Source organism: Myotis nattereri (assembly GCF_964212035.1).
Source record: "Myotis nattereri genome assembly, chromosome: 16".
Classification (NCBI taxonomy): Eukaryota; Metazoa; Chordata; class Mammalia; order Chiroptera; family Vespertilionidae; genus Myotis; species Myotis nattereri.
This window is the reverse complement of record NC_138091.1, coordinates 47,526,852-47,554,777: the sequence shown is the minus strand read 5'-3', so window position 1 is coordinate 47,554,777 and position 27,926 is coordinate 47,526,852. Positions and strand designations below refer to the sequence as shown.

Below are 27,926 nucleotides of genomic sequence, written 5' to 3'. Positions count from 1 at the left end.
TATTGGAACGCCCTCCCGGAAGTAGAATGTAGATCCGGCTGTGAAAGCGGCCGCCGGTGGCCCCCGAGAACAGACCGGAGCAGTCGCACCTGAACTATTTCTCTACGTTTCCTCTCGCTCCTTCCTGAGTCTTCCAGGTCCACGGAGTGAGGACACGCCTCCACCATCATGGGGGGCGGAGACCTGGTAAGTGAGGGAGGCCGCGGCCGGGAGGACTGAGGCTGGAGACAGGGTTGGGCTCGGGACGGAATTGATGGGAGTGGGTAACCGTGGCAACGCAGCCTCGCTTTCACCGGGGTGAAGTTGGGGGGGGGGGTACCGTAGCCCTGGAGAGGGGACGGATCGCTAAGGCCACGGAAGGACTGAGCGGAGACTGGGGAGGTGGGCCAGGTGTGTCCCCAGTGGTGGCAGGTGTTTGTGTGTGTGTGTTAGGGGGGCCCTCGGCTGGAAACTGAGTCCAGGGGAAGCCCGGGGGCCAGGGTTGAAATCATGGGTAGGAAAGGAGGCAGGTCTCGAGGACGGGTCCCGCAGGCATTATTTTGTATGTCTTGTCTGGGGACACATCTGTCTTTCTCAGCTAGGAGTTCAGAGCGACGTCCTGGGCTGTAGTAGGCGTGGCTTATGCCCCATTCTTTCCCTTGAGCCATGTCCTGGGGTCCATTTTAAGCCTGAAAGGATGTTCGTGTCCACCTTTTCCGTTTCTCCTTCAGTGCTGCATTCTTATCTATAATGTCAGAGATTTCTCCTGAATTTATAGCACTTAATATACGTTAAGTGGCCATTGCTCTTAAGCAGAATAGTTCATTTGTAGAGGGCTGAGGCCCTAAATTGGGCAGTGACCCACAAGAGCATGGTGCAACATCAGGGAAACGCTAACCTCTTGGAAGTTTAGCTGATCGAATCAGCGCATCAATGAAGTCACCTGTCCAGTAGCTGTTAGAGTTTGTCAGATGTTACTGAGTTCCAGTACTCCATCAAGGTTCCTCGAATTTGGTGTGTTCTTCGGAAAACTGCATTTAGAGACAGGAAAGCTCTTTTCCTTTTTAATGGAAAATGCAAATTTTAAAAAAATTGTTGAAACCATTACATATGTCCTCCCCCCCCCCCATTAACGCCCTTCAGCCCCCACCGCCCCAGGCTCTCACCACCTAATTGCATGTGGAACAGGAAAGCTCTAATCCAGGGTTTCCCAGCCTCAGTGCTATTGACATGCAGGCTGGATGGTTCTTTGTTGTGTGTGTGTGTGTGTGTGTGTGTGTGTGTGTGTGTGTATGTGTGTTGTGCATTGTAGTATGTTTACCAGCATCCCTGGCTTCTAGCCACTAGTACCACCCTTCTCCCCCACTTGTGCAACCAAAAATGTCTCTAGACATTGCCTCCCCATCAGCTTACACTCCATCACCAGCCACAGTGAACTGTTTGTACTATATATAGTCTTTCTCACCACTGTGCCTTCACCTGTGTGTGCTATTCTGCTTGGAAATCCTACCCCTGCCTCCCCTCTTTCTACATTATCAGGTTAATTTATCATTGTTCTGAGATGTCATTTCTTCCAGGAAGCTCTCCCTGATTGGGAAAGCTGGGCCAGAGCAGTGGCTCTTGGGGAGGATGGAGAGGAGAAGGGTGAAGGGTGGGGGGAGATGAGAGCCAAGGGGAGATTCCTGGGAAGGAAGGTTGGAAGAGGTACTAGATGGGGTTGTAAACCATGCAAGTGTAAGGCAGGTTAAATGAGCCTAAGGAAAAAAGAAGGCTGTGTTCATAACAATGAATGTTGCTTTACAGAGTCTGTACCTTTCCATCTCCTTGCCCCATTCCTCCTGTATTGTCATCACCAACCCTCACTTCAGACATAGCCAATGGAAGTCAGACTTATATGCATTTCAGGCTAAAAGTATTAGAAGAGAATTCAGGAAGGGCCTTTTGTATCCTGAAGCTTTATGCACTTGACCAAAAACCCCCTGGTGTGTGAGAGGTTGTGGGTGCCAACCTTGTCATTGTTAAAGACAGTCTTGACCTTCCATACGCCTGCCTTGGTGTGATTAGGGTACAGAGGGGTGGGTGAGGCAGGGCCAGTTGTATTTACCACCCATACACTCCCTGAATTGTTTCTCCCTCCTTTCAATTACCACAGAACCTGAAGAAGAGCTGGCACCCGCAGACACTCCGCAATGTGGAGAAAGTGTGGAAGGCCGAGCAGAAGCATGAGGCTGAGCGGAAGAAGATCGAGGAGCTTCAGCGGGAGTTGCGGGAGGAGAGGGCCAGGGAGGAGATGCAGCGCTACGCGGAGGATGTTGGCGCTGTCAAGTAAGCCAGGGCCGAGGGTGGGCATGGGGGGCTGAGGGTGTCCTGGTGTGTAGGGAACGGCAGGACTGGCCCACAGGTGCAGCATCCAGCTGTTGCACAATAGCTGGTTAAAAGCAGGGGTTTTGGAGTCAGACTGACCTGGGTTCTGAGGCTGGCTTTGCATGGACGAGCCTCACCATGTAACTGGGGGCAAGTTTGGGAGCCTTGGTTACCTCACTAGACCCAGGAGAGCGAGAGCTCCCAGTTTCCAAGGTTTGTGGACGATGGACTGAGATAACATGTGGAGGGCTTGGTGTAGGCCAAGCTCATGGTGGATGATTGGCAAGTACCCACAGCTGAGGGTGATTGCTGCTGCCTGCTCTGGTATGTGTCAAGGCCTCGCTCCTGCTTTTTTTGTTTGTTTATGTATTAAAGGCTCGTTTTAGGGGGGCAGTGAGGTCTCATGGAAGGAGGTGGATAATGTGTCTGTCAGTAAAAGCTGTGTGACTGTGGACAGTCCCACTCGATGTTACCCTGCTTGTTTCCTCTTGTGTAAAGAGGATAGGAGTAGCAGATAATAATTACCCATCTTGTGAAAGGAGGTGGGAGTAAATGTGTTCTGAGGAAAATTAAAATCATGAAATATGCAGGGCATTTCTAAATCAGAATTGAATAAAAGCCACAGGAGACTAAAATTGAGTAATCTATCATTTTTTTTAAAAAATATATTTTTATTGATTTCAGAGCGGAAGGGAGAGGGAGAGAGAGAGAAACATCAGTGATGAGAGAGAATCATTGATTGGCTGCCTCCTGCACGCTCCCTACTGGAGATCGAGCCTGCAACCAGGGCATGTGCCCCTGACCGGAATCGAACCCAGGACCCTTCCGTCCGCAGGCTGGCGCTCTATCCACTGAGCCAAACCGGCCAGGGCCATCTATTATTTTTCTTGTTTATGTCCTCGTGGGCTCGTCTCCTGGGTAGTGTGTAGCATGCGTCCCCATTGGATACTCAGGGCTTTTCCTTACTAATTTCATGACAGGAGGATTTGTGGCATTCAAGATTGTGTGCATGTGAGACCTAGTTTCAGTTCATGGAAATGGAATTATGAAACTGGTCGGGCATTAATTATTCTTATTAGCCCGGCTGGAGTGGCTCAGTGGTTGAGCGTTGACCTATGAACTAGGAGGTCCATAGTTCAGTTCTAGTATATTAAAAAAGTATATTTAAAAAAAATGTCCGGCCCTACCTGGTTTAGCTCAGTGGATAGAGCATTGGTCTGTGGACTGAAGAGTACTGGGTTCGATTCCAGTCAAGGGCATATGCCTGGGTTCCGGGCTTGATCCCAGTGTGGGGCGTGCAGGAGACAGCCAGTCAATGATTCTCTCTCACCATTGATGTTTTTTCTCTCTCTCTCTCTCCCTCTCTGAAATCAATAAAAATATATTTAAAATAAAAAATTAAATGTCCAAAAGCCCTGGCCGGTGTGGTTCAGTTGGTTGAGCGTTGTCCATGCACCAAAAGGTTACTGGTTTGATTCTGGTCAGGGCACATGCCTAGGTTGTGGGCTCGATCCCCAGTAGGGAGCATGCGGGAGGCAACCTATCAATGCTTCACTCTTGCATTGATGTTTCTCTCTCTCAGAAATCAGTAAAAATAATATTTTTAAAAATATCCAACGATGTAACCAAGGAGATGTTCTTTATGCTCATAGTTGTTATATAATCTTAAACAAAAACACATAAAATAATCATATTTAAAAAACAGTTAATTTACTGTTATAGATAATGCTGTTTTGATGAAAAACATTGCTGCTTGCAGTGTGAGTGGGGTATTAGCTGCTTCAACATAAGCTTTTATGAATTCAGTGTGCCTTTATTGTCTGTTGTATGAGGGTTCAGTTTTCTCACCACCAACTATAGGGAAATATTTGTTTGGCATGATACTGTGACATAACTGCCCCCCTCTTTTGGCGTGAAAGCATAATTTTGTGATCAGGTTATCTCTGGTCTTTTTTCACCGTCTCCATAAATGTAGTGTCACTGCTTGTGCCAATATGACAGTGAGCACCAAAACACACAGTGAACACAACTGCATATGTGGTCACTGAAATTGGTTTTGGTAACGAGATGATCAGAATATGCTTATTGTTTCAGATTATTCTAGAAATGAAAGGACAATATAGAAGCTTATGTAGAAGCCCTGGGCAAAAGATCTGTGCCCCAGGCTGAGGAACATAGTGTTTCCTCATAAATTGCTTTAGGTGGTGAAAGTGAGCTTCGCTAAGTGGTGAGCTTCATGCTGGCAGGCTCCATTTCTCCCTGTGCGCCATGGGGAGTACTGTGCTGAGCCCATCTTAGGTGCCTGTAGAATGAGTCCTGCTCTGACCAGCTATGGTTATCTGTCCTTTGTGTTCAGGTTTTGTGTGTAGGTGTCTACATTTTCTTTTCTTTTTTTTTCTTGATCTAGGAAGAAAGAAGAAAAATTGGACTGGATGTACCAGGGTCCTGGTGGGATGGTGAACCGTGATGAGTACTTGCTGGGGCGCCCCATTGACAAATACGTTTTTGAGAAGATGGAGGAGAAGGAGGCAGGCTGTTCTTCTGAGACAGGACTCCTCCCAGGCTCTATCTTTGCCCCTTCGGGTGCCAACTCCCTCCTTGACATGGCCAGCAAGATCCGCGAGGACCCACTCTTCATCATCAGGTACTGAGGAGGGGCTGGGAAGGGGTTTTGTTACAGAGATGCTTAGTGTAGAGTGTTACTTAGCTTCTCGCTTCACAGCTGGTTTCCTCTTAGCTTTTATATATCATGTAAAAGAATTTGTCTCCATTTGTGCTGCTTGATGTTGGGAAGGAGGCTCCATTATAGATGCCTGGTATAGGCCATATGGGAAGAGATTGGCAAGTGGACCAGACCAGACTAAACCAGACCAGATTTATTCATTTACTGTTGTCCCTTAATAAAAAATGCGAGAGAAGCAAGGTGAGGAAGACAGGCAGCTTCTTGGGAATTTGGAGATCCGCGGCCATCAATTGACGCACAGGCTGACCCCGTTTACCGGACTATTGGGAAGCCTTGAGTGTGAAGCCCAACGAGAAACACACCAGCTCTCTTGCACCACAGGGAACCAGTGTGGACTTTCCTCACAATATTCAGCCCCTTACGCAGGTTTGGGGAGGTTTCTGGCTTTCACCCCATCATGTAGATTTCAACATAGGACCTGCCTACATGCCTTTCGAAAAAAGATTGCTACATAGAATTGTGGAGAGTGGAATGAGTGACTTAATCTCCTTCCTAAAATAAGCTGTTATGATTTTTATAATTTTCTCTCTTTAGGAAGAAGGAAGAAGAGAAAAAAAGAGAGGTATTGAATAATCCTGTGAAAATGAAGAAAATCAAAGAATTGGTAAGTAGTGCATCAAATGAGCACCAGGAGTGTCTTTTAGCTACTTTAACATGAGAACTTCACTCCACTTACTCTTACCTTACGAGAAGGAAAACTGGCTTTAAAAATTTTTGTCTTTTAGAGACCTTTTGCTGGTGATTTTATGCAATCTCAATTTATCAAGCTTAATTAAGCTTGATTTTCTGTTTTATGTCTTTCGGTTGGGAAAGTACCGTGTGATGGCATGGTTCCAGAAAAAGAGGGGTCTGGGTTATGCCTGTGGAAAGCATGATCATCCAGTGTGTTCAGGAGAGCAGGTGGCAGACTTTCTAGGGTCCGTGCAGCATTCACATGACATATGTGATTATTTCTTGGATCAGTTGGCAGGGAAAATGTAAAGATTGATCTTTCCGTTCCCACATGCTTTCAGTGAAGTTGGAATTCTTTTGACAGATGGATGTGCTAGGCAGTGGTCCCAGGGACTGGTTAAAAACTCAGATTCCTAGCCCACCCACCAGAGATTCTGTTCACTAGTCTGGGGGCATTTGTGTACAACCAGGGTAAGCCCCTCCCGCTGTTGACAGGGCTGCTCTGATAATGTCCTGGCCCCCTGTAGATCCAGAGGCTTGGAGTTAGGTAGTTTGTGCATAACCCAGTCCACCCAGAAGGATTGACAGGGGTCTCAGTCATCTTGTGTGGTTATATGTTCTGGGCATTTTCTAGTTGCAAATGAGTCTGGAAAAAAAGGAGAAGAAGAAAAAGAAGGAGAAGAAAAAGAAGCACAAGAAACATAAGCACAGAAGCTCAAGTAGTGATCATTGCAGCAGTGAGGATGAGCGCAACTGGGGGAGGTGAGCATGTGGAGGCGGGCCTCCCTCATGGATTCATTCACTCATTCATTCCACAGACACTGAACGCCTACTCCACGCCGGGAACTGCCAGGGCCTGAGGTTTCAGTGGTTAACTCATACACGGGCTCTGTGCCCACAGAACTGGCCATGTAGCACTAGAGTTCCTTGGAGATCTTGGCGTGACCCCATAGCCCTGTGGGTCTTCGGTCAGACAGCCTGGGTATGACTTTCATCTCAGCTGGTGATTTCTCTGAGACTGAAGCGAGTTTTATGTAGGCTTTTTTTTTAATGCTTTAATGGACCCATCTGGGCCCATTCTGTATATCTTCTCTGTGGGAGCAGTCAGCATTGTCACTGCTGACTCACTCTTAGTCCCTGGAATAGCAGCACGAGGTGAGAGGAGAATGTGTTCAGGCATCAGAGCTGAAAAGCTGGTCCCATGTTTTTTGTTTTTTTCTCTACAGGAAAAACATGACTGTGCTGATGCATCTTCCAGCACAGACAGTCCAAATAGAGAGACACACTCCCAGGTCATAGCTGGGAGGTGGGAAAGGTCACCATGAAGCAGGAAGCACATTTCAGCACAAGAGATGTAAACTGGACCTTTTTGCATTTTTTTTTCAGTGAGTGTGTGTTTTAATCTTTTAGGTCTCAAAAGAAGATGGTGAATTCTTCCTCTGTTTTACCCAAAGTTCCTGGGTATGGTTTACAGGTAAGGACGTGGGCTTTGCAAAGGGAGTGGGGCTGTTGAATGTGCCACCTTGACAGCCTTTTAGATACAGAGCATTTTAGCAGCCAATCAAACGTGGGAAGGAGCGAGTTTGAGCAGCCAGGACTGGGGCTGCTGGGGAACAGGCCCATGCCTTAGCCCTGAGCTGAGGGCCCTCTGAGCAGAGAGGCTAAACCACAGGGGAGTGTTTAGGCATGCTGTCCATCCCTCTGCAAATAATTTACATGAAATGCATATATTTTAAGTGTACAGGTTGGTAACGTTCAGCAAATGCACACCGCTCTGGATTCCTTCTTTCCCCTCAGCATGTTGAACTTTAGGCCCTGTGCTCCGTGCTCTGCCTCTTGCTCCTCCTTAGGCTGCCGTGAAAAGCCAAGCGAGTTTAGGTGGTTGGGTGGGGACACTCTTTTAAATAATTCTGGAGAGAACTTTCCTCAGTGTCGCTGTGAGGGGATTGGTTTACCCAGTTGTCTCCTTACAGAACCTCAGTGCTCATCCATGTTCGTGTCTCACTGCATTTTCTCCCGAGTGCTGCATTTTCCTAGGAATAGCCGTTCTTCCTTTCCTTGATGGTACAGATCAGGGACTCCGACCGTACCCAGCGTCTGCAGGGCCCTTTGCTGGCTGAGCCAAAAGGAGTGCATGGGTGGAAGAATCACTCCAGGTCCAGGAGCTCCTCCCCCTCACCTCCCAGACATGCCAGCAAGAAGAGCACCAGAGAAGGAGGGTCCCGGGACAGGAGGTCTCGATCCCCGGACAGAAGGTCACGGTCCCCAAGGCCAAGCAAAACGTGAGTCTTGGAATTCGCTGTGAAATAACCTGTGCGTGCCGGGGGCTGGTCACAACAGGTGATTTGCTCTTGGTGATATCTGTTTATTAATTTTTCTAAATGTCTTTGCTTTGTTACTCCCTTTACATCATTTGCCCCTCACCTCAATGTAAAGCTCAGGCCCCTAGAATGACATATTTTTTTAAATGTTTTAAAGTGGTTGCAGTCCACTTTTTAAAAATATATATATATATTTCTTACTGATTTCAGAGAGGAAAAAAGAGAGAGAGAGAGAACCGTCAATGATGATAGAGAATCATTGATTGGTTGCCTCCTGCATGCCCCCACTGGGGATTGAGCCCACAACCCGGGCATGTGCCCTGACCGGGAATCGAATTGTGAACCTCTTGGTTCATAGGTCGATGCTCAACCACTGAGCCATGCTGGCCAGGCTAGAACTACATATTTATCTATTTGGAATCTCTAGAGCAAGTTTAATATCAAATCTTATGTACATTTATGCCTTTGCTTTCCTTCCACTTCTGCCCTCTGTTCTCTTCTGTTTGGATTATAATTCTAACACAGTTAGCTTTTCTTCCATCGTTTGAGGAACATGATAAAAGCCCTTGTGTTGAAAAAACTTTTCTCCTCTCTGCCCTCTGTTTCTGTTACAGGCACAACTCTAAGGTCAACAGGAGAGAGAGGGGCCGAACTAGGAGCCCATCACCTAAAAAAGAGGCCTACCAAAGGCGGCACGCCCCTGGATACACCCGGTGAGTCAGGAGCGCAGCAGATAAACTCCAGCCCCGCAGGCCCGAGTCTAGGAGCGGTTCAAACTTGGGCAAAGTGGACAATCTCTATCACCTTTTTGCCCAACCAGCTTTTTTTATTCTTCTTGTCAGCTTTTAAACGTCTGCCCCTCACAGTGGCAGGCACATTGAAGGGACAAATTAATTGTCTCTCAACATCTGTAAATTAGAGATTTCCATAGAAAAGCTTTTCTTGAGAGCGTGTCCCTTACTTGAGCATCAGCTGAAAGGGAAGCAGGGGACTCTCCTGAGGGCAGACAGGACTCTGTGTTTGAGTTGGGTGTGGAGTGGGTCAGACAGAATATAGGCGTGCAGCCCTGGGATCTGAGGCTGTGCCCATGAAAGGCTCTCCCTAGGGGTTGCAGTTGCTCTTAGTAGAAGTTTAGATGAATGAGCAACTTTTATTAACTTCCTTTGACTGCCCCTACAAATTGGCTGCACATTAAAATCACTTGGGAAGCTTAAAAAAAAAATTCCCATTACCTAGCTACACCCCATCATAATCCCTGGGTGTGGGCCCAGACACTAGTATTTTGTTGTTGTTGTTGTTAATCCTCACTAGAGGATATTTTTTCATTGACTTTTAGAGAGAATGAAATGGAGGGGGAGAGAGACAGAGAAAAAAAATCAGTGTGGGAGAGAGACATCGATTGGTTGCCTCCTGCACACGCCCTGACCAGGGCCAGGGATCGAGCCTGCAACTGAGTTATGGTATGTGTCCTTGAGCGGAATCGAACCGGGGATCCTTTAATCTATGGGCCGACGCCTTATCCATGAGCCAAACCGGCTAGGGCCAGACATCAGCATTTTTTTAAAGCTCCCTGGTGATTCTGATGTGCAGCCAACATTGAGAACCACCGAGAGTCTACAACATCTTGTATTCACTGTGTTGTTAGAAGAGAGGTGGGTCCTAGGTCCCTTTTAACTATTAATTGCCTGATTCTCTAAGTTTCCAGGGAACAGAAACTTTTTTTAAAAGTTTATTTCTTTTTAAAAATATTTTTATTGATTTCAGAGAGAAAGGGATAGGGAGAAGGGAGGTGGAAACATCAATGATGAGAGAGAATCATTGATTGGCTGCCTCCTGCGCTCCCCCTATTGGGGATCAAGCCCACAACCCTGGCATGTGCCCTTGACTGGAATGGAACCCGGGACCCTTCAGTCCGCAGGCCGATGTTTTATCCACTGAGCAAAACCATCTAGGGCTAAAAAGATTTATTTTTGACTGGCAACTTCCTGCCTGACAAAGCAAGGTATTTGGAAGGAAAGAAACTCATCCTGAGTTTGACAGGAGGTTAGGCATGTCTATGGAAAGAGCAGGAGGAGTAGAACCTGAGGTCCTATCTGATTTCTCTTCTCCCCGAGGTGGTTCCGGTTTTTTTGTTAGTAGAGAAGTAGACATGTTGGGATGGTGTTTGTGTTCAACAGAAAGCTCTCATCAGAGGAACTCGAGCGAAAACGGCAAGAAATGATGGAAAATGCCAAGTGGCGGGAGGAAGAGAGGCTGAACATCCTTAAGAAGCACGCGAAGGATGAGGAGAGGGAGCAGAGGCTGGAGAAGCTGGACTCTCGGGACGGGAAGTTCATCCAGTGAGTGCATCTTCTTCCTGCCCAGTGGCTTTCGTAGCGATGGTCCCAAGAAGGCAGTTGGGCAGCTGGTTCATTCCTTGTGTTCCCAGTGTGTCTGTGCCTGTGTCTGTGTCGAGAGATCATGGAGCTCAGGCTCCAGACCATCTTTGTTACCACTCCTAGCTTCTGGCCAGAGCTGGCCAGAGAGCAGGATGTTTTTAATTTGAGGGGAGGAGAAGGGAATTGGTATTTTCACTGAATCTCCTTGGCCTGCCTTTTAAATAAGAATTCATGGCTGAGGAAGTCTTTTTCCAATGAGGCTTTGACAATTTTCCAAAACATAAATTTTCCCTTTGAATCTGGTTTAAATAACTGAGTTCCAGATGGAGGCTTAAAAGAGGGTGTGTTTTTACAGCTGTTTTGTGGCTAGCAACCTGTTTCTTCTAATTTTGCTAGATGACCAGTTGACACGTTTGTCACTTACATTCGTCTGTCTTCTCTCCCCAGCCGCATGAAGCTGGAGAGTGCGTCCACCTCCTCCCTGGAGGACCGGGTGAAGCGGAATATCCACTCTTTACAGAGAACCTCGGTGGCCCTGGAGAAGAACTTTATGAAAAGATGAAACCATCCTCTCTCGCTGGTTTTCCTGAATGTTCCAGGGAAGCTGCTGACCCTTAAAAATTCTCTTTATAAGAGTTCAAGTGACTTCTTCCACAGACGTCAAACCACCACTGTTCAAAGTGACTCTCCTCCGTTGACTCCTAAAACAGCTACTTCCTTTGAGAACTTGCTTTATGGGACCCTCAGCAACTTTTGCTGGGTGCAGAGTGGGTTTTGACTGTTTTTAATGGGGGGCACTGGACCATCTAGGTGTGAGCACTCCTGCCACTCTGGAGTGCTGCTTCCTGTGGTTGTGATTCATATTATGCCTCTTTCCTCCCACTTGTGTGAACACCTATTCTACCACTTCAGCATATACCAGTCCTTTTAGGAACCTCACTCTCCAGGCACTGAGATAGATTGTGCTCACTGGGGTAAATGGACATTTACTTGATTTAGTAGGTAGGTGACAGGGTGAGACCAGGTTAGGGCAGAGCCAAGGGAGTGACAAAGAATCTGGAAGGGGAAAATATTTTTAAAATCCCTAAATGAACTGTTGGAACCATTGGACTATCTTTCAAACTGTAAAAGTATTGTGTGTGTGTGTGTGTGTGTATGCACACACAAATGGTAATTTTTAACATGCTTTTTAAAAAATGTTAGCTTTGTGAGAATATCTTGTTTGGTAAGTGACTTTACTATGTAATGGAACCACATTGTATCTTGATATTGAGTAATACAGTAAAGCAGGTCAGCTTTTTTTTCCCCCTTTGCAAATCGAGCTAGTTTAGGAGGGGCTGGGTGCTTAGAGTCTTTGATGTGAGAAGTGCAATGATGAAGTCAAATGATTTTATGAGTCAGGACCAAATTGGCAGTATGCCCCCTGGCTCTTAAAAAATAAAAAATGGAAGCTGTTTATATTTTATGGCTTCCTTTTATCATGTAGTAATCCTATCACAATAATTCTAGATTTCCTGAAGCTGTTTGCTACTATTTTTTAGTCAGTTATTAAAAAACCCAAAAAGTTATGGTTCCAATCTCCTGTCTTCTTTCCCTTCTCTATTCTTTCACCACAAGCCCTCATTTGACCCATAACTCTTTCATAGGCACTCTTGACCCACACATTAGCTGAGCTCTTCCTTTTCTACTAATTCCTAATTCTGCTTAAAATAAATTTGGATTTATATTTTTGAGCACTTACAAGGCACTGTAATATTTAAAACCTAGTCTTCAGAGAGAAAGTAACAAACTTGTTACTTATTTAATCACTTCATCCTCTTCCCCTATGATAGGGTTAATAATGTATCTTATGTTACTTGGTAATAAAGGCTACATTTATTTTTGTAACTGCTTAAAGAGCTACCATGTGCTGAGAAGCAAATTTGCATATTTCCATTCAGAGCACTATGACCCACCATTTAGGTCAAATACCTGGAGATCCTTGGTCCGAGAGGAATTATGTAACAGAGATTTCATGAAGTGAGCCAGAGAATAAGATGATTATGGCCGTTGTAGGACAGGTGTCTTAAGGTGCCAGCAATCCCTTCACTTGACCCTTTGGCGGGAGGAGGCCCGGGCAGCAGGTGGGTGAGCGGGGAGCCCATTCATAAAACCCTGGGCTCCCGGCCGGCTCTTCTCATTGGCCCTGGGGCGGAGGGGCGTGTCCTGCGGGTGGGACGCTGCCTAGGCCCGGGGGAGTGGAAAGACCCACGCTGGGGTGGGGCGAGGGGGCGTTCCTTGGCTGTCCCTGCAGGACTTCCTTTTCCCTCCGCCGCTCCTCCTCCCCCCCGGGGTGGGGATGGTACGTCCCACCCTCCTCCCTCCCTGCGCCGCCATCTTGGCACGTCAGGTTGCAGGAAACAGCCAAACCCTGGCTTTGGGGGCCCGAACAGGGACCCCTCCCCCCAGCCCTTCTCCCCTCCTCGCTCCGGTGCGGGGCTTCCGCCGGGTTCCCGTCAGGCCCGGGGAGGAGGGGCGGGCGGGGCGGCCGCAGCCTCCGGGGGACGGGCGGTACCACCCCAGCCGGGAGCGCGAGGGCCGGCCGGACGGTCCCACCGCCCGGGGGCGGGGTGCCGAGCGGGCTGGCCGGCTCCCTGGGGGCGGGGCGGGGAGGGCGGGGCCTGGGGCGGACGGAACCACCAGGGCGGGGTGGGGAGGTAACGGGACGGGCGCGACCATGGAGCGGTGAGGGAGCGGGGGTGGGGATCGGTCCGGGGGAGGCCTGGGGCCGCTGGCGTGTGCGCTGTCTCGGCCGCCCCCCCTTTCGCCGCCGCCGCCGCCGCCGCCCCGGGCATGTCGTCCAACTGCACCAGCACCACGGCGGTGGCGGTGGCGCCGCTGAGCGCCAGCAAGACCAAGACCAAGAAGAAGCATTTTGTGTGCCAGAAAGTGAAGCTATTCCGGGCCAGCGAGCCGATTCTCAGCGTCCTGATGTGGGGGGTGAACCACACGGTAACCAGCTCCCCAGCGCGCTCCCACGCCCCCCGCCGCCCCCGGCCTTCGCCCCGCGGGCCCTGCCGGCGACGCCTGCAACCCCTCGCCCAGCCACTTGCACGCCCACCCCGCCCTTGCACGCCGTCCCGGCCGGGTGTGCGCTCCCCGTGCGCCACGCGAGGCCTGGTGTCTCCGTGGAACGCCGTGGCCGCCTCCCCTTCCCTCCAGCCCCTCTGGCTTCCTGCGTCGGGTGTGCTCGCTTCGGGCCGTCCCTGGAGCGCCGAGGGAAGGCCTGGGTGCGGGGGCATCGCCCGCATCCCCGCTCCCTCTCTTTGCGCCTCGCCCGGTGGGTTGCATGTGTCTCACCCCGGCTCCTTATACCCCGCTGCCAGCTCACTGTCTAGGTGACAGGGCAGGTGGCATTGGCCTGCCCGCCTGTGCCTCTGTTTCTGGTCGCTTGGTTGGTGTGGCTCCTCAAAGTTTCCCGTCCTCCTGGCTGCGGGGAACCCTTCCTGGGTTTCCTTTTTTCCTACTTGAACAAGATGTGCCAACTGGAGAGGCACAGGCTTCCTTGAACCGCAGACACCTGACCAGGGTGTTCCCGGGTTAGGGGGAAGAGAAAAGGTGAGGCCGGGTTTTAAGGACCGTTCATGGTAGACATAATGCCTTCCTGCTTTCTCCGATGGCATAGGACCGATGCTGCTCATGCCCCAGCCTTTGACTTCTCATTTATTTCGCCTTCTATTGTATGGCCATGCAGGGTGTGGTAATGGGTGGTGATTGGGATGGAGAGGGGTCCCCTGGATCCTTGGGGTGCTTTGAGATGGTCCAACGCTCCCTGCGAGGAAGCTGGGGCCCAGCCCAGAGTTTAGCTGGAGGGCTTTGTTTATGTCCTGTGCGTTCAGGGTCTATTTTTCTTCCTCTTCCAATTCCTTGCCCCCCTGCACTCTGACCATTTCATTGTGAGTCCCTAGGCCAGGAATGAGCAAAAGAAGTCAAAGGACAGAAACAACCAGCTCCACCAAGTAAAAGTTTGCAGTGAGGAGGAGGAAGCTAATGGCTTGCATTTCCGTTCTTTAGTCCCCCTGGCTTTTCTGAACACCTGAGATGGCCAATAGACTACCTGGTGGTGGAGGGCCCCAGGGCTGGCAGGACTTTGGTTTGGTTTGGTAGGTGGATAACCCATAGCCTGAGCCATGGTTTTAGACCTTCACCTCTAACATAGAGAAGCACCTGTGTGAGGCGAGGTCTTTCTTGGTTGTTGGGCAGGATGCTGTTTTCAGCACTGAGGTGAGGGCCCCGGCCACGGCAGGGAGGACGGCGGATTTAATGCCCAGGCCTCTGGGAACTGCTTCTGGCCGACAGTCCAGCCAAGTTTGTTCCTCCTGCTTCGTGCTACCTCAGGGGTCATTTGCCATCAAAATGGGAACCCCGTGTCACTGCCTGGAAGTCAGTCCTTGATTTTGTCCTGCTGCCCGCCTCTCACTAGAAGGCATCCTTTCTGTGCAGAGAGCTGGTCGAGATCTGAGCCAGGAGCGCTGTGGACGCAGCTCGTGTGTCCGGCGATCTGGGCTGTGCTGGCCAGTGGTGCTGCTTGCGTGGCGTGTCTCCTTTGCCTCCTGTTCCTTGTCCTGTCTCAGCCGAGTGCCAGGGACAGCTGGGAATTATAGTCTTGTTAGAGAACCCGAATGTCTGCTCCACTGTGTGCACCTGTGCAGGGGCGTGTGCGTGGTGCTTGGTTTTCTGATAGGCAGGTGATCGGCTCAAGTGGGGGCATCAGGTGGAAGCCTCGGGCTGGCAGGGGGACGGGTGTATCTGTGATTCTTATTCAGGTGGGCGCAGCCGTCACCCTCTTGCTTTGCTAACTCAGAGAGTTTGTTTGAGGGCCAGCTGGGAAGGCGTTGACTGTAAGCAAGAGCCATGCCTCTGGGCATAATGAGCAGGCACCTCAGGGAAATGCTGGAGGCACCACAGCCCCGGACCGGCTGAGTGAGCTTCAGAGGTCACTTAGTCCCAAGTTTTGTTGCTTCAACTCAGCCTGTAATGCAGTGGTTCTCAACCTTGGCTGCACATGAGACTCACCTGGGAATCTCTTTAAAATCCTGATTTCTGGGCCTCATCCTCCGGAAATTCTGTTTCTTTGTTACTAATGTTGTGGCCCCACCCCATAACAAAGAAACAGAATTTCCAGAGGATGAGGCCCAGAAATCAGGATTTTAAAGAGATTCCCAGGTGAGTCTCATGTGCAGCCAAGGTTGAGAACCACTGGACTAGGATGAAGCCCATGAATTTGGTGGAGGAAGATTGTATAGGAAACAGGGAGAAAAATCAAGAGACTTTGGGTTTGTCAGGGAGAACTGAAGTTTTAATGGATGAAACACAGTTCAAAGGGTCTGGAATTATGGAAGAGGTAGCTTTTGAGAGGGGTGTGGAGACCAGAAGAGACAGACCTGACTTGATAACATGTTGCCCATGTTAGGAACCAGGCGTCTGTGCAGCCTCACTCAGGTGATCAGAAGGAATAGGAGCAATTGATGGTAACTATGTTTTCCCACTTAGAAGTAACTCTGTTTAACCATCAGCCTTGGTCTTCAAAGTGGCTGCACCATTTTACATTTCCACCAGCAGTGTGTGTGTGTGTGTGTGAGTGTGTGTGTGTGTGTGTGGTCCTTGCCAACACTTGCTACTGTCTGTCTTTTTTTATTGTAGCCATCCTAGTGGATGTGAAATGTTATCTCATTGTGATTTCAGTTTGTTTCTTTTGTAACTAGTGAAGTTGAACATCTTTTCACGTGCTTATTGGTCATATTTTATTTTCATTGGAGAAATGTCTATTAAGATGCTTTGCAAAAAAAAGTCCCTTTGCCCATTGAAAAAAAACACGTTTTTGCACCTTTTAATTGGTTTATTTGTCTTTTTATTACTGAGTTGTAAGAGTACTTGATATATTCTGGATACAAGTTACTTATTAGATATGTGATTTGCAAATATTTTATCCCATTCTTTGGGTTATCTTTCTCACTTTTTTTTTTTTTTTAAATATATTTTATTGATTTTTCACAGAGAGGAAGGGAGAGAGATAGAAAGTTAGAAACATCGATGAGAGAGAAACATCGATCAGCTGCCTCCCGCACATCTCCCACTGGGGATGTGCCCGCAACCCAGGTACATGCCCTTGACCGGAATCGAACCCGGGACCTTTCAGTCCGCAGGCCGACGCTCTATCCACTGAGCCAAACCGGTTTCGGCTATCTTTCTCACTTTTTTGGTGTTTTCTTTTGAAGCTCAAGTTCTTAATTTTAATAAACTCAAACTTACCTTTTTTTCTTTTTAATTGTGCTTTTTGTGCCATATCTAAGAAGACTTTGCCTAACCCAAGGTCATGAAGATTTTTTTCCCTACATTTTCTCCTAAGAAAAACTCTTTTTTTTAAAAAAAATATATTTTATTGATCCTTTACGGAGAGGAAGGGAGAGAGATAGAGAGTTAGAAACATCAATGAGCTGCCTCCTGCACATCTCCCACTGGGGATGTACCCGCAACCTAGGTGTGTGCCCTTGACCGGAATCGAACCCAGGAACTTTCAGTCCGCAGGTCGACGCTCTATTCACTGAGCCAAACCTGTTTCGGCAAAAAACTCTTAAAAAAAACCACAAAAAACTCTTATAGTTTTAGCTCTTATATTTGGGTTTGTAATCCATTTTGCATTAATTTTTATGTATGGTGTGAGGAACAGATTCATTTTTTTTTTAGTCTTATTATTTTTTATTGATTTCAGAGAGGAAGGGAGAGGGATAGAGAGATTGAAACATCAATGAGAGAATAATCATTGATTGGCTGCCTCCCGAATGCCCCCTACTGGGGGGGAATCGAGCCTGTAACCCAGGCATGTGCCCTTGGCCGGAAATGAACCTGGGACTCTTCAGTCTGCAAGCTGACACTCTATCCACTGAGTGAACCAGCCAGGGCCAGATTCATTCTTAAGTTTGCTCATTCCTCTCCGACATTTCACCCCCATTCTGTCCATGCGTTTTATTTGCTCAGTGCAGACCCAGAACCTACTTTTCCTGCCTTTTTCTCTTGACCTGTTTCTTTAAAAATCTTAGGAAATACTTCTGCTCTAGTGAGGCCTTCGGATGAATTTGTCCTTTAGCAGGCTTTCCGACCTCCTAGAGAACAGTGGGACTCAACAGGAGAAGAAAAGCCAGGGTATAAAAACAAGGAATAAACTCAGGGGTGAAATTGTTGGCCCTTGTGGCTCTCTGAGTTCTTGCCTTTCCCTCTCTGGAGTTCCAGGTCTTGCTGGGGCTCTTGGTCTGAGAGTGTGGTTCCCAATACGTCATGTTTTCGGATGGTGGCAGGTAACAAATGTTTGTCAGTGGTAGCCAGCCCATAGCTGAGTCACCCTCGGAACCCTGGGACGTGTCAGGAATCCTGTATGCCCAGCCCACACCTCCTGGGTAGCAGTTCCAATGAAGGTCACACAGGGAAGTGGAGGCTTCTGGGATCAGCAGTTCATCAGACTGGAACTGGTGGCTGAATTTTCATCTCCAGTAGGATCAGCATAGAGTGAACTCTGTTTTTAAGTTGTTCCTCATTCAGCTTGGTTAACCTCCTCTTTATTTATGCTAATGGTTCATGGAGTTAATCATGTGGATAATCCAAAACCACTTCTATGAAAAGAGATACAACAAACTTACCATCCTTGCATGTTATATTTAGTGTGATGTTCAAATGAGTGAGCCTTCCACAGTGCACTTCTGCTGAAGGTGCAAGAGGTTGGTCCAGAAATGTGCAGATCGTGAAGGAAGGGCGCATCTTCCTGTAACGTTGCTTTGGTCATGACCTTTCATGCTTCAAGACATTCAGTCACTCCCCTTTGCCGACCAAATAAAGTTGATTCCCTCCCTGGCATTTAAGATTCTTTACGGTCTGGTCACAGCCTCAATAACTGATGTTAATCTTCCTTCCCATCCTCCAGACCATGACCCCCTGGCATGGCCACACCAGCTTTGCTGTATCTTTTTGTCTTTATCCTAATGTTAGCCATCCTTCAATCCCCTTTTTCTAGCCATCCATGCCTCCACCCAGCGTCTGTTTTGCAACCACTATGTGCCAGTCAGAATGATGGGTAAGATAGTCTCTACTTTTGTAGGGGCTCACAGCCTAGTGGAGAAATTAAACATGTAAACAAATAATTACCAAAGTGAATGTGACACTTAGAATATAAAGATGCACAGAGGAATGAGCAACTAAATCAACCTGGGGGAGCAAGGAAGCGCTTGCAGAGAAAGTGTCACTTAGCCAGATCTTAGCTGGCTCTCTAGCTTAGTCCTTTTACTCTTGCTGCCACAGTCTATCACCTAAACTATTGTAATGGCCCCAGAAGTGATTGTTTTTGCCCTTTCCAGTCCTTACTTGGCTTTGATTCCAGAATTACCTTTGTGTATCATCCATCTGAGCATGTGAATTGCCAGACTTGAACCTGAGAGGACTCCCCATTGCCTGTGTAGTTGAGTCCAAATTTGTCATCTAGTGGACAAGCCTAAGTTCAAATCCAGGCTCTCCCTCTGATTGTTGGTATAGCTTTTGAGTAGTAACTTTTCTCTCTTGCGTTTCATTTTCCCTAAAATGAGCACACCACTTTTCCTGAAGATTATTAGGAAAGGAAAACTCTACCTTAGTCGAGGTAGCTGTCCATGAGAAGATTGTACAACACAGTATGAAGAACCCAGGTGTTGGCTCCAGACAGGCCTGGGAGCAAATCCTGAGTCTACACATATATCTGTGTGACCTTGAGCAAGGTACCTTCAACCTCTTTTGCAAAATCAAATTAATACCTATGTAACTATTAAGGATAGGAATAATAGCAGAGACAGAATATGAATGACATTATGACATATAATATACAATAATATAAAGCACTTATAGGCATTCAATAAATAGAAGCAGATGTTATTTAATTGATAATATGCTAGACCATTCACCTATCTTTCCTGTATTATCTCTCTGCTTTTTAAAAAAATAATATATTTTTAAAAATATTTTTATTGATTTCAGAGAGGAAGGGAGAGGGGGAGAGAGAAACGTCAGTGATGAGAGAGAATCACTGATTGGCTGCCTCTTGCACACCCACTACTGGGGGTCAAGTCCAGCACCCAGGCATGTGCCCTGACTGGGGATTGAATCTTGACCTGGTTCATAGGTCGACGCTCAACCACTGAGCCACCTTGGCTGGGCACAACTCTGAGCCTTGGTTCCGACTGTTCTCACAGCCTGGAATTCCCTTCCTCTCATTTTTTTTTGAGATCTACCATTCTAGACCTTTCTTATGTATATTTCTCTGTGACTTCCTCTAGCAACCAACTCTCTCTTCAGTCAGAATCAATCACTTCTTTTTTTTTTTAAATCTTCACCTGTGAATATTTTTTCTATTGATTTTTAGAGAGAGTGGGAAGGAGGGAGGAAGGGAAAGAGACAGAGAAACATCAGTTGCAGAGAGACACATCAATTAGTTGCCTCCCACACACCTCCCAACAGGGCCCAGGGATTGAACCTGCAACCCAGGTACGTGCCCTTGACTGGGAATCAAACCCGAGACTCTGGTTCTCAGGCCGATGCTCTAACCACTGAGAAACCAGACTAGGGCAGAATCAATCTTTTCTTTTTAAAAATATATTTTTATTGATTTCAGTGAGGATGGGAGAGGGAGAGAGAGAGAGATAGAAACATCAATGATGAGAGAGAATCATTGATCGGCTGCCTTCTGCACACCCCACCCTGGGGATCAAACCTGCAACCTGGGCATGTGCCCTGACTGGGAATGGGACCGTGACCTCCTGGTTCATAGGTCGATGCTCAACCTCTGAGCTACGTCAGCCGGACAAATCAATCATTTCTTAATCTGTTTTTCCATCTCCTTTAGAACTATAGCATCCTCACATTGTATTAGTTACTTGTCTGTCTTCCCAGCTAAACAGAGACATGTCTTACCACTGTTTGTGTCCCCAGCTCTTGGCACAGCACTGGCCTGTAGTAAGGCCCTCAGTACATGGAGTGGAAAAGGAAACAGAAGTTTGGCAGAGTCTGCGCCAGATCAGGAAAGACCCCGAGGGGAAGGAGTTAAAACGGCCCTGAGGTTGATGAGCCAGGGGAGATTTTTAAGCTGGGGTGTAACATGATCTTGTAGATGCTTCCAGTGTCAAGTGCTCTTGGCAATAGCAGAAGGGGCATGAGGTGCCCTGTTTCCAGCCTGGTGTGTGAGGCCAGGAGTCTGACTCTCTGCCCATACCAACCTCGCCCTTCTCTGAACATCAGCTGCTCCTGGTGCCCGCCCTTCGTTCTCACTAGCTTGTACACTACTTCCACTTCCACTGTCGCGTGGGTTGTCTCATCTCCCTGATAAGAGGCTCAGCCGCCTACGTTAGCGTGCACAGTGTCTCCCCCACTGCGTGGCCCCTCCTCCCTAACATACATGAGGCATGTAGTAGGTATTTCAGTAAGAGCTTGTTCAGTTGAAATTGAATAGGACTCTGGGGATAAAAAATTTAGTACAACTAAAATAAAGAGGTACAGCTAATCCCCAGAGTGAATCATCCACATGTGGTCCAGGGGGAATGAGCGGGGCGTCTGCATAGTTCAGATGTATGGATTGTTGACCCATACACTATCTCAGAAATCTCCCACTCTTAGGTTGTGTGGTCAAGAATCGAGATGGAATGAGAGCCAAAACCTAACCAGCTTCACCACCATTCACACTCCGCTGCACTGAGAGTCACCGAGAGGATTGGTGAATAGAGCATTCTGGAATAGCTAGCGCCTGTTAGAACAGTTCCTCCTGGCTGAGGGGCCGTTGGCCCCTCGCGAGCAAATGTTTGAGTCTTTTCTAGTTCTCCAGTACCAAGCCCTGGCCTCGGCACCGAGCTTGGACATGAGACCAACCCAGAACCAATTCGTAGCACGTGCTAGAACATTCTGGTGTAAAACCGTCCTCTTTGAGCCAATGGTACGTTCTTTTGAGCATGATGATATGAGCTAGAAAAGGCAGAATTGCTGAGAGCCATGAACTTCTTCAACTCTCAGAGCCAAGCTTACCATGCCAGGAAAACGGAAGTGGACAGCCACCATGGACTGTTTCTGTTGGCAGAAAAGCAAGGAAGTGGAACGGCTTCCTCCGTGGCACACACTTAGCAGGCGGGGTCCCTGTGCGCACCCTGGGAGTGGCAGCTGGCGAGGCTGTGTGTGTGTGTGCGTGTGCGGCCCTTTAGCCGATGGCAGGCATCGCAGAGCTGAATGCTGGAAGTTTTACGTAAAGTTTGATGAGTTTCCACAGACGTACATCTACCCATGTAATCATCACTCCACACGACATAGAGAACGTTGCTGTCACCTCAGAATCACACCTCTCAGCTTCCTTTACAGTTAGCTCCCTCTCAGGCCAACCCAGGCCACCTCTTAGTGGATTTCTCCCACGTGGATTCCTGTTCTAGAACGTCATATCGACGGAATCATACAGTCTGTACTCCTGTATCTGTGCTAGTCTGTTTTCCCCAGCAGTTCATTGTTTCTGTGCCCCACTGCCAGTTCCCACCACCCTACGGTCCCTCCTCCTCCCCACACACTCTCTGCCTTTCTTAATTTCCCCACGTGTCAATTGGATATTTCACTAACTCCAGGAAGGTATTCACCAGCCCGGTTACTGCATTAACTTGAACTTCTCTCTTCAGATATTTCTAAATAAAAATGGTTTGGAACATAAAAGGGGCAGCAAATTAAATGCCATTTCCCCCCATTTATGGTTCTGGAGGCGTCCTAATGACTCTAGGTTCTTCCCTGGTTGCCACATGGGGCCTCATTGACATAATGGGATTTGCCAGGGAAGTATCTGGGAGACCCCGGCTATGCTCTCCCTCCCCCCCTATCCATTAAGTCAGGACTGAGGTTTCCGCTGTAAATCCTGAATGCATTAGTGGCAACTGAGTTGAGGGTCAAATGTCAAATACTCTGCTGTGATGGGAGAGGACATCTGTGGCTAATTAGCCCACTAATTGGCAAACTGGGAATGGGGAAGTGAAGGATTTGCCCTCAGTTCTGCACCAATGGGAAGCCAGCTCCCTGTCCTGGCTGCAGCTCCCTCAAGGGGGATGAAAGACGATGAGAAGGTATGTTTGCAGTGGGGGCAAAGCACCCCGCCCCATCTCCCCCCCCCCCCCCCCCGTTATCATCAGGCAGGACACAGCTTTAAGAACTGGCCCTACTTTAATCAGAGAGTAAAGTGAGACAGTGGCCAGCTATCTCTACCTCTTCTGCTCACTGTAAATTGAATCCTTTACTTTGGAGATGAGTTATATACCCAGTTCTTTTCCTGCCCTAGCTGCTGATTTCTCTCTCTCTCTCTCTCTCTCTCTCTCTCTCTCTCTCTCTGAGAAAGAAAAAGAGAGAGAGAGAGAGAGAGAGAGAGAGAGAGAGAGAGAGTGTGTGTGTGTGCGCACGCGAGCACGCGGGGGGGGGGGGGGGATGACATTTTCCGCTTATTTATGCATTCATTGGTTGATTCCTGTATGTGCCCTGACTGGGGATTGAACCCAAAACCTTGGTATATCGGGAAAATGCTCTAAACTACTGAGCTACCTGGCCAGGGCCTAAGCTGATTTCTTGAGTGACCCACAATTTGTATGAAGGTGTTCAAAGGCCTCAATACTCACATAGGTTGGGTGACATTTATTCATTGATCCATTATTGCATTTGACAAATATTTATATAGTACCTGCTATATGCACATCCTGGGACCAAGTACTACAGAGCCCCTAAAGATCAGTTAGGTGGTATTTGCTTACAAAGATCAATACTACGGTCTTGCCTAGGTTATAGTCTAGCAGACTTATGAGGTTAATAAGCATTAACTACAAATGAGGGAGGCTGAGAGATGGCCAAAAGATGGACACTCCAGGAACTCTAACATGGGAAAGAACATTTACGGTCTAGATGGAATCATGGAAAGATTTATGGAAGAGGTGCCTTTTGAGCTGGACCCTATCAGGTGGGGAGAATTTTAGTAGATGGAGATGAGGTTGGGAAGAGAAGAGCAGAAATAAAGACAAGGAGGGAATCCTTGGACATGTTTTTTTTGGTGAGATGGTGGCATCCACATTGTAGCATATTATCTGTCTGAGGCAGGAGGCCTCCGAGCTGCGGACCTCACTTCTCCTTTGCTTTGCAGATCAATGAGTTGAGCAACGTCCCTGTTCCTGTCATGCTGATGCCAGATGACTTCAAAGCGTACAGCAAGATCAAGGTGGATAATCATCTCTTCAATAAGTAAGTTGCCTGTTGAGTGGACTCAAGTTTTGTGGGCAGTCCTTTCCCTTAAAGCAAAGAGCTTCTGAAACCTTGTGTAAGTCGGGGCAAGCCAGCACCTGGCAGGGTGTAAAAGCGACACCTGGATGACGGAGCTGAAAAACTGGCTGGAAAAATGCATTCATTATGGACCTCTCTCCCAGTTGTCTTGTCATCTCATCCTTTATCAGCTACCTCCGGGGTCCCTCAGGGCATGCGGCTCTGCCCAGCGTGATTCATCCAGGGCCAGTTTGAGAAGTGAGCTGCTCAGGAGCTGAGGTATCTCGTATGAGGCTGACAGTAGTGGCCCTATCTTGATCTTAGTCTGAGGCAAGAAGCTGCCTGCCACGATTCTGGCCTGGGATGCACCCAAGCTCTTTTCTCTCCAACTATGTGTGATCAGCAGGCTGAGCATGGTGCCCGAGGGTGCTATCCAAAGTAATTCTTCCCATTTTTGTTCCTTGTGGCTTCTTGGATTAACATTAGGGCCTGAAAGTTGTCTCAGGCTTTGTGGAAGCAGCCATCTCACCTGGCACAGATTGGGGTCTACTCTAAGCCAGTGGTTGGCAAACTGCGGCTCTTTGGCCCCTTGAGTGTGGCTCTTCCTAAGCCTTAGGAGTACCCTAATTAAATTAATAACAATGTACCTACCTATATAGTTTAAGTTTAAAAAATTTGGCTCTCAAAAGAAATTTCAATCGTTGTACTGTTGATATTTGGCTCTGTTGACTAATGAGTTTGCTGACCACTGCTCTAAGCCCTTTGGAGACCTTGCTTTTTTTTTCAAAAATATATTTTATTGATTTTTTACAGAGAGGAAGGGAGAGAGACAGAGAGTCAGAAACATCAATGAGAGAGAAACATCGATTAGCTGCTTCCTGCACATCTCCTACTGGGATGTGCCCGCAACCCAGGTACATGCCCTTGACTGGAATCGAACCTGGGACCTTTCAGTCCGCAGGCTGACGCTCTATCCACTGAGCCAAACCGGTTTCGGCTGGAGACCTTGCTTTTTATCCTACTACTAGAGGTCTGGTGCATGAAATTCATACACTGGTAGGGTCCCTAGGCCTGGCCAGCTATCAGGGGCCTTCCTTCATTCCGCACTGCCCCCTGGTGGTCAGCACATGTCATAGCAAGCAGTCGAATTTCTGGTCTCTGGGTCGAACTCCTGAGGGGACAATTTGCATATCAGGCTTTTATATATATAGATGGGTCATCTCAGAAACTGTTTTCTGCTCACACTCTCTTCCTTTCTGCATTTGAATCCTGGTTTCACTCTCCATTGTTCCACAGTCCTCACCACCTCACCAGCAGGGCTCTGTCACCCCACCAGTCTCAGACTGTTAGCTGGGAGGAGAAGCTTGATTTGAAAATGTCCCTTAGTGACCTCTTTCTGCCGTAGTAATAACATCATCTTATTCTAGAAGCTGGGGGCGTACAGGAGACAGCCGATGGATGTTGATGTTTTTCTCTCATCGATGTTTCTGTCTCTCTCTTGCTCTCCCTTCCTCTCTCTCAAAAAAAAACACACACATGATAAAAATATATTTAAAAATAAATAAATAAATAAACTCACATGCACAAAATCACCTAGAGTTTTTGTTAAAAATGAAGCTTTCTGGCCCTGGCCGTTGTGGCTCAGTTAGTTGCAGCATTGTCCTGTACACCGAAAGGTCAGGGCACATAACTAGGTTGTGGGTTTGATTCCCAGTTGGGGTGCAAACAGGAGGTAACCAATCAAGGTTCCCCTCACATCGATGTTTCTCTCTCTCTCTCTCCCCCTTTCCCTTTATCTGTAAAATTAGTGAGGGCATATCCTTGGCTGAGGATTAAATGTTTACATTTTTAAAAATGCCCTACCTGGTTTGGCGCAGTGGATAGAACATCGGCCTGCAGACTGAAGGGTCCCAGGTTTGATTCCAGTCAAGGGCACATGCCTGGGTTGCAGGCTCAATTTCCAATGGGAGGGTGTGCAGGAGGCCGCTGATCAATGATTCTCTCTTATTATTGATGTTTCTATCTCTCCCTCTCCCTTCCTCTCTGAAATTAATAAAAATATATTTTAAAAAATAAAATAAAAAGAAGCTTTCCAGGCTCACCTCCTGAATTTCTGGAGGCTAGAACCTTACATGGTAAGCACTGCAGATTGTTCAGGTCCCGGTGATCCACGGACCACACGCTGAGAGTTCTGATGTGAGAATGAAGATAAGCAAGATGTTCACAAAGACCTGCCTCTGCTTTCCCCAGGGAGAACCTCCCCAGCCGCTTCAAGTTTAAGGAGTACTGCCCCATGGTGTTTCGAAATCTTCGGGAAAGATTTGGGATTGACGATCAGGATTACCAGGTACAGGTGTCTTTGCAAGATCGGAAGGATTAGCGAGTGGAGTGGGGCCAGGAAGCCACAGGACAAGTCGAGCAAAAGTGTCTACTGTTCCTGGGCTGTGCCTCCCAGCCATGCTTCGCCCCAGCCCAGGCTGTCTTCTTTCCGTGCTGGTGGCTCTTGGAGGGGGAGGGCCTTAGACGTGCTTCCTTTGATGTCTCACAGGCTCAGGACCCTCTTTTTGGAGGAGAGGGATTGCAGAGCTGCTTCATGTTAGCCTGACATTCCCAGTGGAGACTGAAGCAGCCTTCTCCTTCATAATTGGACTTACAGAGAGAGAATTGTTGCCAGAATTTAAGGAGGCCTCTTAAAGCACATAAGACAGATTAGAAAAGGGAGACTTTAAGGGTAGTGTAATCTCTTGCCAGATCGGAGTGCCACCTCCTAAACTTGTCCCCTGTCCCGATGTTGGGAGGGGGTAAGGCATGGCAGGAAACTGCCCTCTTCAGGGGGTGGTCATGTCACGGAGGACTTGGTCCTATTGGGAGGAATGAATCCCAATACCAGGGACATCTGAGTGTAACTGACAGTCTGTGGTTTCTGTCACTTCCCCACCTACCACCTTCCCTGCACCTTCCTCCCTCGGTAGACAGCCTTTGGTGGAGAATCTTCCCTTCACTTTTGTAGCAGTAAGACATCCAGCTGACTTTCCATTGTCTGGGGCAAAGGAGTGTACAGCCTGGGGAAATCTAAAACCGATGCCCCAGTCTTTTAAAACATGTAAGTCCTCCACCCCACGCCCAGTCCGCCTTCCCCAGCGTAGTTCAGGACAAGCAGATGCGTGAGTCTCCCTCCCCGCTCTCCTCCACGCTGCAAGCCTCCTGCAAAGATGTGTCCTGAAGGGGAGGGTGAAAGCATGTGAGAGGAGGAGATGCCAGGGGCTTGGGCGAGCAGGAAGGTCTAAGAGGTACTGGGAGGTCCCTCCAGCCCCCTCGGTTAGGAGCAAATCTGAAAGGAAATCATGACCGATTGGAGCCTGAGACTTTCTGAAAACTTCTTGCCATCGTTGCAACCCAGGTAACCTGCTCGGACCTCTTCCTCCCACTGCGGCTCCTTCCCCTCCCCTTGGCCATCTAACCACATCCTCTCCGTGTCTGCATTTTTTCTCTAATAGCCTCGTGGGCAAATGGTTGTGCTCACAAGTGAAATAGGCAGGGAGGATGGTGTTCAACGAGGGACTCTGTCCTCTGGGACTGCCAGTGATTTAGAGTCAGAAATGCTGCCTGAGAAAGAGGCAGGGATACAGCTCGTCTTCCCACCGGGCTTGAGGCCTCTCCATCTTCCTGGTGGAGGACCAGGCTGGGAGAGCGAGGCCCTCAGTCACGTAGGGCTGGGGACACCCTGTTTTGGGGTCTGCTCCTCTAGTTTAGAGAGCCGCTCACCACTTCAGACTTTAGTGGTGCTCCCTTCTCATGAGGAGGCTTGAGGTGAAGGTAAAGAGTCGGGTCCCAGGTAAGAGACGAGAAAAGGGCTGAGAGAGGAGGCGTGTCTGTGAGCAGATCTCTGTGTTTTCCTGGCATTTCCCTCCCTGCCTTGCCTCCCAAAGGTCTTTCCCAGTGTCTGCTTGGTGAGCACATCCCCTTGGGTTGCCTCACCTTCCCCGACTCCTCTTGAGGCTCCCACAGCTCTCTGAGCCTAATGGGATGGGGCCTCGAGGAGGAGCAGGTACAGACCAGAAACGCCCTGCCCTGCGCAGATAAGCAGGAGTGTGAGGCGAAGGGAGAGGTGTTGGGCAGAGGTGGGACCAGCGTCCTGCGTAGGGAAGGGTTTCTGAGCTG

The 27,926-nt window shown here is 48.3% G+C and overlaps 2 protein-coding genes across 3 annotated transcripts in view; both read left to right on the top strand.

The window, feature by feature from the left end:
- The first annotated feature begins 9 nt into the window (after positions 1-9).
- Positions 10-12,025, top strand: CWC25 (CWC25 spliceosome associated protein homolog). Its single transcript, XM_081109762.1, has 10 exons — positions 10-186; positions 2,132-2,304; positions 4,751-4,987; positions 5,621-5,690; positions 6,393-6,520; positions 7,169-7,232; positions 7,829-8,040; positions 8,694-8,792; positions 10,257-10,418; positions 10,905-12,025. Exons 1-10 carry the CDS (start codon positions 169-171, stop codon positions 11,017-11,019), a joined length of 1,278 nt encoding a protein of 425 aa, XP_080965888.1. The 5' UTR covers positions 10-168; the 3' UTR covers positions 11,020-12,025.
- Positions 12,026-13,137: 1,112 nt separating this feature from the next.
- The window catches only part of PIP4K2B (phosphatidylinositol-5-phosphate 4-kinase type 2 beta), a 28,046-nt gene continuing 13,257 nt past the window's right edge, over positions 13,138-27,926 (top strand). Inside the window, exons 1-3 of one of the 2 annotated variants that reach the window (XM_081109728.1) lie at positions 13,138-13,448; positions 23,650-23,747; positions 26,016-26,112. In XM_081109728.1, coding sequence (XP_080965854.1) covers positions 13,290-13,448; positions 23,650-23,747; positions 26,016-26,112 — 354 coding nt within the window. In that variant the 5' untranslated portion in view covers positions 13,138-13,289. The remainder of the gene's footprint in view (positions 13,449-23,649; positions 23,748-26,015; positions 26,113-27,926) is intronic. The other variant, XM_081109729.1, reaches the window with a different exon arrangement.